This window comes from Protomyctophum parallelum, assembly GCF_964188405.1.
Source record: "Protomyctophum parallelum genome assembly, chromosome: 7".
Taxonomy (NCBI): domain Eukaryota; kingdom Metazoa; phylum Chordata; class Actinopteri; order Myctophiformes; family Myctophidae; genus Protomyctophum; species Protomyctophum parallelum.
Window position 1 is genome coordinate 19447541 of NC_139705.1, and position 11196 is coordinate 19458736.

The 11196-nt window shown below is 41.1% G+C and overlaps 1 protein-coding gene across 2 annotated transcripts; it reads right to left on the minus strand.

Moving 5' to 3' along the window:
* Positions 1-150: 150 nt before the first annotated feature.
* sypl2b (synaptophysin-like 2b) lies at positions 151-8944 on the minus strand. 2 transcript variants are annotated; one of them, XR_014569523.1, is made up of 7 exons: positions 8811-8944; positions 8611-8688; positions 7678-7808; positions 7337-7541; positions 6686-6877; positions 5468-6355; positions 151-1588 (listed from the first exon to the last, which is right to left on the minus strand). XR_014569523.1 is itself a non-coding variant. In XM_083769421.1 (6 exons), exons 1-6 carry the CDS (start codon positions 8826-8828, stop codon positions 6227-6229), a joined length of 753 nt encoding a protein of 250 aa, XP_083625547.1. In that variant the 5' UTR covers positions 8829-8944; the 3' UTR covers positions 5087-6226. The 2 variants fall into 2 exon arrangements, 1 of the variants encoding a protein (XP_083625547.1); XM_083769421.1 differs by lacking the exon at positions 151-1588 and having other exon boundaries at positions 5087-6355.
* Between the last annotated feature and the right edge of the window lie 2252 nt (positions 8945-11196).

The window sequence follows — 11196 nt, forward strand, 5'->3', positions numbered from 1 at the left end:
CTGTGAGTGGACGACCCAATTAAGCATTACACTTGTTTACAAGAGGGTCCACCTTGTTCAATTCATCAAAACATTTGGAGACGTACAAATAGACACTTCTATATACCGGTAGTCAAAGAACAGAACGAATTCATCATAAAGGAGGTAAAAAGGGAAAAGAAACATATACAGTGAGGGAAAAAAAGGGTGGGCGGTGGGTTCAGATTTTACGTGGGCCAGTTTCGAATTGCAGCCGTCCGTAGGTGCCCTTTGAGAGCGGTTTTGAAGGAGTCAAGGGATTCGCATGTCTTAATGACTGTTGGTAGGTGGGGTATGTGGGCCTGTGGGGGTATGGATCTCCAACTTCCATTGATACCGACTCTGTGCTCTGCAGCCGGGCACCGGTCTAGTATAAATGCACCAAGTCTCTGTACTGTCTGTAATCCACGTAACTCGCCACACCGACACACACGTTCCACACCCCCAGAGGGAGTGTAGTGAGTCACAAATGGCCTCTGCCCGGGCCAGACTCCATATTTGGGCAGTCCTGACAAAGAACTCCACATATGGGCATAAAGGGGGACACAGCTGACATCACTTCTGACGTCACTGCATAGACTCCATATTTGGGCATGCCTGAAAAATAACTCCATATATGGGCATAAAGTGAGTAAGGGACATATACATAATAACTGGGTGGGGCATTCATGCATTTCCAACTTGCATCGTTCCAAGTAGGCCAGTGCCCCACAGGCACCGCTCTAGTATATATAATTGCAGCTAGGACTGACAGGTAGGGCATTGTTAATGGCTTGCTTGAGGCTTCTACTTCAGGCTGGGGCATGGAGATTGGTAGTGGCACCCCAAGAGACACCCCAAGTGATGCAAGCGAGGTTTGGCCCCCACTTCTTCCTGGTGTTGTTTGTAGGACGGTTGCCTATCCAGGTGAGCAGTAACTTATGGGGCTTGCTGGAACTCCAGGCACTAGTTGTCAACAGATTACAGATATCATACCACAAGTTCCCAATTCGCTTCACTGTTAAGATGGTATGCTATTTGTTTCAAAAAAGCTTTATACCCTGTATACAGCATATACGATGCAATGTATGTGACATAGCCGTTTACAAAATGCTGTACCCCCTCCAACTGTATATACTTTCTCCATTTTCAACAGTTTTTATTGTATTTTGATACTTGTAAACGTATGTTTTCGTAAACGTATGTTTTCTCATGCCAATAAAGCTCCTTTGAATTGAAATTGTACGCCAGTGCACCACCATAATAAACTAAAATATGGAGGCATGTTAATGGCCAGCATTTGACAGAAACCACACATTTAAATAACAAATACAGCTCTTCCCTTTAATAATGTCACAGAATGTTTTCATAGATTGTAGGCTCAGAGACGGGTGCGTAGGCAGGGCTCAAAGTATTAAAAATAAATGCATTTAGGCCCTCATTTATCAACGCAGCGTATGCCCAAATATGGGTGCACGCTGGAATTACCGCAATTCTCGGCATTTATCATTCCAGCATGAACTTGAACGTGCGCCGCCCAAATATCACATCAGGTCGGGAGCTGTCGTAGGCTTTGTCCTCACCTGTTTTTCTGTCGTAGAAAAGCAGAGCGGCATTTTCTGACCAGCTGACAGGCATCTAAACATATGTTTTCACTTCTAAAATGTATATAAAACTAATACATATGTGTAAAGGAATGTCCTATGAAATTAAAAATTAAAAACAATGTTGCAAGTTAGATGCTTAAAGTGTTTTGCATGAGCGCATAGGCCTATACATGCGAGGATTTGCGCTGCCTGTGCTGGAATAGTTTCATTGCGAGGCGAGCGGGGGAAACCTTTTTATTGGCTTTTTCCATCATGTAACTATGGTTTTCATAGGTTGTTTGGTCGTATTGCAGTTGATCATGTCGCAAAAACGAGGGCGAGGCTTGATTTCATAGGGCGTGCCAGATTGATTCACATTTATTAACGCTCGGAACGAAATTAAGGAAGGATCAGCTGCTTGCGATCATTTCATAAATGCCGTGCCGACGTGTACTCCAAAAATGACAATCGAATTTGAGGCAGATTTTACACTCCATTGATAAATGAGGGCCATAGTTCATATTGCAAGTGCAGACGTGTGCAGGTTTTTGTGCACTACATTTATTTTGAATAATCAGAACCATGATAAAATTTGAAAAGTTTTTAGATGTATGCAAAAATTAAACAAATAAAAAAGTCAATAGTGAGACAAAGACAAAGCGAAAACTGTTATTCATCAATCAACTTAATGTATTTTAAATTGAATCTCAATGGCAAAATAGTTAAGGTAGGGTAAGTTTTTTGTTAAAACGGTTAAAGCACTATATTCTGATATTCTTACTATAGTGCATGTTTGTTCAATAACAGCACCCTCGCCATTTCTCCAGCTCTTTAACACGATGGACGCCAAAACGCTTCGGGTTCAGATTTAACCCTGGAGGTCGCCGAACCCGTCAGATGGCGAGTTGTAAGGTTTATATCAATACCAAGCAGCCAAAGCCCAACACTAACCTTCCGTGCTGCCCAGGCTGCTAGACAGCGCCTGGGCCTGTTGTTTCTTTGTTTTCTCCGGAAAATACTCCAAAGTTGTTGAAGTTCCGACGTTCAGATGTAAATAGTGATTTCTGAGTGCATCGCGCCAGCCATGTTACCGCTTGTTGTGAAATTTAACACATGTCGGCTGCTGCTCGAAAAAGCTTTTGCCCCTGCTCTTGTTGTATTGGGCTGTGTTGGTGGAAATGGAATGGTGCCTAAATCCCAGCCACTCGCTCACTCAAACTCAATCACTCCAGCATGGATGTGTTATGGTGAAATTGGGGACCTGATGATATATGCGACAATCGTGTAGACATCACATAATGTCAGTTTCCGGATGTGAATTATTGTGGTTTGTTGATTAGCAGAGTTCAAATTTAGGCCACATATTTAAAGAACTCCTTGTAAGTTCTGTGAAGTCCACAAGATGTTCACATATTTCGGCAGCTCATCAATTTCACTGTAACACTGCCATGCTTGAATTTGGCCTAGGGCAGGGGTTTTCAACTGATTATGAACGAGGGACCACCACCCTGGCTAAGAATCAACCAGTGGACCACTGTTGTTGGCATGAAATGAAAAGCTTGAAATGAAATATTGACTGTTAAGGGCTTGATTTAATTCACCTTAAATTAACAAATTAAATTAAGCCCTTAACCCATTATTTCACTAACATAGTGGTCCAGACTGAGCTAAACAAAAGATTGAGAACCACTAATCTATTCCTTTCCCATACAGTTATTCTGTTCTCTTAACCTTCCATATTAAACTCACGTCTGATTCATTGCAACTTATGCATGAGTGAGCAGACACATGCGATTGCATGATAATATGGGTACATTTCCTAGCTAGTAGGCCTTCTATGGTGTGCTGCAGGATAGGATGAGCACTTTCAGCCGTAGGCTCACACTCCCCCTGAGGATGCACACGGACTCTTTCATGCCAACTGCTATCAGACTATACAATGCGAATGCATAAGAACTGCCTCCCCCCAAATGGCATATGGTCCTTGGTGGTCCTGGTCTTGTGTGGTTATGTCCTTTTGTGTCTGTTTTGTGTTCTTCTGTCTGTCCAGTTGTTTTAGCTTTTTATGTGTCACATTATGCTGTTGTAATGCTTAAATTTCCCCTCTGGGATTAAAAAAGTATATCTCATCTCATCTCATAATAACGGTGACCAAACCAGTCAATCCGGTACACTTTCCCTTCGTACTCCCTTTTCTAACTGACATCATACATCACCAGGTCATCAAGTGCACTGTTTCCCAACTACTAAATGCATGGTCAGGGACCACATGCAATACCTTCACGGACCACTGGTCCACGGACCACCATTTGAAAACCTCTGGCCTAGGGGATAATAGCTGGCTGCCTGCGGTAATTTAAAATGAACACCAGGGGGCGCTGAAAGTGTTAAGAGCTGGAGCCAGAGAGACAGATGTTACTGAACAAAGACTCCATAGCAATGATTACTGAATTATATTCAGAATATATAGTTATTTAAAAAATATTTAAAAATGTATTTTAATTTAACTAAGTATGAGTTATTCCAACACTGAGATAATGCAAAAAATAATCCTGTTTACGTTCAAGGACATAATCTCATATTGCAAATCCAAATGAAGGATGATGCTAGAAGGGCACTGCGTCAGGCAACCATCTGGCACTAGTGGCAAGCAAACTGACACTGTGGGAGCCAACCCAAGGTGTTTGTTTCATAAGAATCCACCATAGACATGTTATGAACTACTTTCTGCTAAGAAATTCCATGCCGTGATATTTTTTAATTGTTGGAGTTTGGAAGCACTCGTTTTTACCAACGGGTCGCGGTGCTGCTTCCTGCAGTATGTGCACATTCGAAACAGGTGGTATGAGCCGTTTAGTTACCATCTTAGACGAGCACTTCCAAACTCCAACACTTGATATAATCACCTGCACAGAATTTCTCTACAGAAAGTTGCTCATAACATGTGGATTTTTATGAAACAAACGCTTTGCAGATTGAAATAGGATAATTCACACAGAATATTCAATAATGATTCCCCCAGAGATCTCTGATGGAGATTTACTTCATATGCTGTGGAGCTGTCCTTGCTTGGAGGAGTTCTGGAAATAATTTACATAGAACAACTTCAGAAGTAGTAGTGTGACAGTACCTGATCCTAGGATCTGGATTTTGGGAGACACGCGCGTTCCACTCCACAACAGGGAGTTCAGTGCCCGGCCTTGAGTGCCCTATATCTCCATATATGGAGCTGGCCTGTTCTAATATCACAATGTTGTTCTGACATCTGCATAGACTCCATATTTGGGCATGCATGACATGGAACTCCATATATGGGCATAAAAGGGACACAGACATAATAACTGGGTGGGGCATTCATGTTCCAAGTAGGCCAGTGTCTAACAGGCACCACTCTAGTAATGTATTGTACATTGTTTTGTTTTTTGTCCTGTCTTTGTTTTTTGTATCATTGTGGGAAAAAAGACCCATTTCTTTAAAAGAAAAGAAGAAATAGGATAATTCAAGGTTGCCCTACAGCTGCAATGTTGGCGAGTTTAATGTTATTTAATACAAGCAGATCGGAAATTTCAATTTGATCAATGGGTTGTCAATGGAGGGTATTGCAACTCTAGATTCAACCCATTATAAAATAATCTAGTGTTGCAAATTGCGGCTAGCAGAGCTCAAGACCTCATGCTAGACAGTAAGGGCAGCGATTCAGGAGTTGGCTAGACTGCATTCTAGCATCACGAATCCAGATGGATCAAAATGCAATAACTAAAAGCAAAATACAAAATTAAATTAAAGCTGGCACTCCGTAACTTTCATGACAGTCCTACGCAAGATTCCAACACCATGCAAGTGCTCACATTTTTACCACCGATTATTAGAGCACACCTACTTACTGGCTGGATACATTGAAATTTGACCTTCTTCAGGCAGTACCACTTCTGAACCAGACCCTACCACAGGATCTACATTTTTCAACAGAAGAGCAGGGAGACCAAATTACAACCAGTGTTATTGTATTAACATACTCTTCCATACATTTTATTTACCCCAAAAAGTTTGTGGCACATTTAAGTTAACTGTAACTAACTACACTTAAGTTCCTCATGCCATTCCAAATTCCAACTTAAAATTGTTGTTTTACGACACTACTGATTTAGTGTCTACAACATTTTAACATCTTTATACATATTTTGTTTTTATTTATTTTAAATTATAACACACTAATAGACCACACATCTGACAGAAAGTGCAAATAATACATTTGCTACACACTGTATGCAAATAATTGGATTCACTTGACATTGCCATGTTATGTCACTATTAAGCTAACACTAAATGTAACACTTCCATGACTTGTGTTTAAACCCTGATATTTTCAGGGTTGCATTACAATTACAACTTTGTTGGCTGCCTTTTGAATTAATACATTTTCCTACTTTAATTTAAGTCCAAGCTGAGTTTCAATACCTTCCGAAACGTATACGTTAAAAAAAACCCAACAACAATGACCTGAATACAAAAATGCAGCACTTCCAAGGAGAAATGGAAATGCATACCTTATAATATAGGACATTTTCCTAAGAAGAGATAGTACCAAATGATTCATTCAGTGCCACTATGCAAGTGACATATGAGATGAGGAAGCTATCAAGTTATGATGGCCTGACTCCTCCCTCTGCATCTGCATCTTCAGGCTGGCTAGTAGACTTGTGGAAGGGCGTCTCCTTGTAAATAAACCAGCAGTTGCTACCCCACAATATGAGGTTGAGAAAACCAAAAATCTGCCAAAAGGGGGTTAAAAAAGAAGACAGATGAATTCCAACATCTGAAGCCATTTTGCACACTTTAAGAATAATTTTTTTATCATAGACCTAGAATGATTAGACCAAGTGTTATCACAATCCAAAATGTAGCCTGTGGATTCATGGGGCTCTGGCATTATTACAAACTACAGGCTGAGGCTACACACAGAAACAGGAACCAAGCGTTTTTTACAGTTCAAGGACTCGAAGAATCTGAAGTACTTCTGCTAGATGACACTTAGTTGTGATATGATTGACAAAACCTTGGTGTCTTTATTCTTAGCATAGACCGAGTTGCACATAGCTTACCACAGAGGCGTTGAGTCGACCCATATGAGGTACAGCACCTGCGGTGCAAGTGTTTCCAATTTCCTTGCAGACATTTAAGTTAGGAATTATGATTGAAGGACTGGTGGCCCACTTCACATCAGTCAGTCCTTTGCCCCAGGCAGAGGATGACACCAACCACAGAAAGGCCAGGGTTGCAGTGGCCAACAAATCCTTTTGGCAAAGAAGAGGATAAAGAGCTCGGTACAAATCAATTAAATACAGAAATTAGTCTGTGACAGTTTCAGTCTACTGTGAAGGCTGACTATTGGAGTTCAGAGGATACACCCTCTCTAGTGTTTCATTTACACATTACTGCTAAATCCCCTTCTATGACCTTCTGCTGGTTCTAGCCTGTATGAAGCACAGCATAGAACAATAAGCAGAAGCATACATCAACATCAACATCAAGAAAACTAACATTTCATGCATATAATCCAAATAACACTATTTGTGACTAATGTCTGAGAAGGGAAAGCCAACTTGTATAAAATTACACTCACTGCCTTAGCTAAATTTGCACAAGCTCACACGTTTATGCTTGCTTGAAAAGTTAAGTTATGGCTTTCTAACTCATTTCACTATATGCTAACCAAACACAATCAAAACAAGAATAATTGAGGGCAAACTTACCACGATGGGGCCACGACTAGACTCCCTGTATATGTGTTGGTAGCCCAGGTAGACGACCAGTGTGACTGTGCTATAGAGAAAGGCGAACACTCCAATAGAGACATAGAACTCAGCTGAAGACGAGTGATCTCCTATCAGGTAGTTATCAGTGGTGACAGTGCTATTGATCACACAGTCAGGGACTTTATATGGATTTGCCAACAACCTGTGAAGACAAAAAAATAAATAATAATAATAATCACCCTTAACTCACTTCAGACGACTTAAATATTTGTCTGAAGTGTCATTTCAAATACAATTGAAACACATACCATCACATTTACATTTATGTTTGCACACACCTGAATGGGTAGCTGAAGACTGCAGTGATTGTATGCAATTTATTACTGCTGCTTTCTCCTTTACACAGCACAGAGAAGGTTGTGCTGCCAGTATAGCCGCTAGTGGTGGCGAAAGCAAAAATAGAAAATACCTGGAACAAGACATACAGTATAGTATTAGTAAATAAGGCTTGTTGTTGGTACAGTATAGCTTAATGGACACAGAGGTTGTCGTTCTACCACACAATTCAATTCAAAGGAGCTTTATTTAAGAAGGGGTACAGAATGTTGTAAACCACACACACCACTGAGCTTCAGACAGGAAATCCACCAAACCACCTAGGATGTCATCGTCATGTGGATGTGTGTGGTTATACGGATATGCCATTACTTTTATATATTAAACTGTTCATAACCGATGCCTTGCATCATTCCAAGTAGGCCAGTGCCCAACGGGCACAGCTCTAGTATCTATAAATGCACCAAGTCTCTGTACGTGTATATGCACGTCTGTAATCCAGGAAGATGCATTTCCAACTTGCATCTTCCAAGTAGGCCATTGGGCGCTCTTGTAATGTACTTACATAGATAAAAAAATAAAAAATATATGGCAATAGTGTATAGCCTACAATTTTCTTGCTAAACTAGCTGATTTGTTTCATCATTCTGGAGCATAATGCCAGTTAGCCCCATGTAGTAATTTCTAGAAGTCCGTTTTATTTTACCTAGATAGTTTAACTTAAACTTCATGAAAACATATACATGAATTCTCATGTATACCAGCTGCCAGCACGGATAAAAAAAAAGAAGAAAAAAAAAAGAATAGTCTCTCTGTCCGAGCTTTACGTCACGAGACTCAACATGATAATCAATTTGGAAAGTATTCAACTGTGTGGGATGGACATTCTGCATCTAGACTATGCATGGCCTATGAGATAAAGAAACTAAACTTACCCACTCCAGCACTCTGATAAATGCCAATGGTTCTTTCAGCGGGCCCAGGTCGAGAGAGAACCCGGTCATCATAATTTTCTGATGATGAAAATACACAATGTCAAGGCAGTCATGGGTATAATGTTACAGCTATAGTCTTACACAAAATGTGTTTGTCAAAAAAAGCGCACAAATTTTGCGCCACAAATTCATGTCATTACCTGAGCGACGCTTTCCATTTCTGCTGACAAAAACCGTTGATGTGAAGATGAGATTTCTTTAACGGTTCTCTGGTTGTACTTCTTTAGGGATTGTCAAACTTTTTTCCAACTTCTGCAGCAAGCGTTTCATAGTGGTCTACACGTGACCAGTGGCGTTCTTAAAGTGACACACACGGGGGGCGCTGCTAAAGAGGGTCACCAGTGAAAGTGAAGGTCTGATTGGTGATTATAGTGCAATACAGTGGGCCTTTTTTAAATAATTTATTTAAGTGCCTTTTGACAGAAATGTGCTAAATGTTATTGTCAATTTAGCCTATATCAAGACTATCATAGATTATGTATTATCGATTTTGATAATGGATCTTGATCCAATGATTGTCGACTGTTTCGACTCACTAATGATATTTTAGTTTTATGAGGATGCCTGCCTGCTAGTTAAGTTCTAGGCCTTGAATATATGAATATTTGTTAGATCATTTGAGTTACCATATTATAAATAAATAATAAATATAAGGTCAGAATATAAGGGTGTTCATTCATGTGACGCTATAACGACTAATTTGTGTATCATCGTGATTCGTGACATCAAAATAATTAACATTCTTATCAGATACTGCAAGTGCATTTCAATTTCTGCGGGTGAGTGAGAAATCTGCCTGGGGAAATAATAAATAAGCATTGCAAAGGCAGATGAAAGCTGGCTACGCGAGGCTAGGTTGATAGTTGATAATAACGTTGGGCTTGGCTACTTGGCAAATACCACCACGAGAGGGCACAATTTCCTCATAATGGGAGTACATCTCATCAAATTGGCCTTTTTCACCCAGCGCAAGTGCATACATGCTGTTCATCTTCATCCCATGACTCCCGTAGTGCCCTCTATTAGGGTAATCTGATCCCATTCACACAGGCAGTGAATGTAGTAGATGGCCTCTCTGACACAATTACAATGGCATTAGCCCTTCCTCTTTTTCGGGGCTCGCTGAGCAAGTTAAGCAACACTTGCTTCCAATGGGCTTCCATCCATGATCCCATCATATAATGCAGGGCCTTCTGAAACACAACAAGTGGTCAGAGCAGGAACAGTTGAGCACTTGTAGAAAACCAGTCTTCCCTTGTATCACAGAGCACATCTCGAAGGAATAAGAGTGCCTTTGTTCTCCACCTTTTAATAGTTGACTGGGCTGCCCTGGGGGAGGGGTTTGCACTGCATTGTCCCCAGCTTGCAGAGGAATGCTGTAGTGCAGATTATACTGCTAGAGTGGATGGCAGTAAGGATTGAGGCATAAGGGATAGATATAAGGTACATCCAAGTCATTTGTTATAACATTTAAATAAGTGATTGTTGTGAGACCAATACGTGGTTTATAGAAATAGGCTAAACTTGTTCAGCAACCTTTTCTGTAGAGTGGGTATGTCATCACTGCAAACTTGTCCGACCGGTGGTACCACCCCAAAGGCTAAGACATGACAATCAGAGTTCCATATCATTCCTTTAGATACCACCAGTGTGGTGCTATCAATTATCTGGCTAGTGTGAACGTGTGACTCTCTCCCAGTGACTCCCACCTTTTCCCACATTACGTACCTCTAGGAGGCCATGCAGGTCTATTCCAGAACTGTCTATAGTATGACTCAGCAGCAATCCACAAGAGAGTCAAACAGAAGTAAATGGTTCTCATTGGCCTCCTAGATCTAGGCTATATATTGTAGGTTGTTACAGTAGGTGCCTTTTTTCCTGCGCCACATACCCACATGACCGGTAGTCATGGGTTCCTTTGGCACTGTCTGGGACTCTCCAAGTCTTCATCCCATCACAAGCACAACTGTAATCAAGTACAGAACATGGCTGCAATGATCTGCAAAATGGATCAATTTAATTTTGAGACTCACTGCATTTCTTTTACGCGCGCACACACACACACACACACACACACACGCACGCACGCACGCACGCACGCACACACACACACACACACACACACACACACACACACACACACACACACACACACACACACACACACACACACACACACACCAGCAGCACTACAGCAGCATCATGTGTGTGGATATTTTCAATAAATACATGCAGGACTGAGGCCAGTATGAAGTAATGTCCTGATTCTATTTGATTTGACATTTGATTGTCAGAACACAAGCAAAGGATGAATGATACCCTCACATAATTTGCACCCTGCAAAAAAATAGAAAACAGCTTCAAAGCTGTTCATCAACCCTGACCTGTGTTGTTGATCTAATGGGCTGGTTTGTTGGTTTAGGAAGGTTTTGGACACGGGCATGGGCAGGATTGCTGGTCAAGCTGCAAGCTTGCCTTGTGTGGTCAGTCACAATTGAACTGGGGACCCCCCCCACCATGAAAAGC

What these genes read in the sequence shown, in the direction of transcription:
- sypl2b (XM_083769421.1), bottom strand. An exon ending in TTATCAGAGTGCTGGAGTGG is followed by an intron (nt 7,809 to 8,610) that starts GTAAGTTTAGTT and finishes GTCTTGTTCCAG; the next exon opens with GTATTTTCTATTTTTGCTTT. An exon ending in CTAGTCGTGGCCCCATCGTG is followed by an intron (nt 6,878 to 7,336) that starts GTAAGTTTGCCC and finishes CTTTGCCAAAAG; the next exon opens with GATTTGTTGGCCACTGCAAC.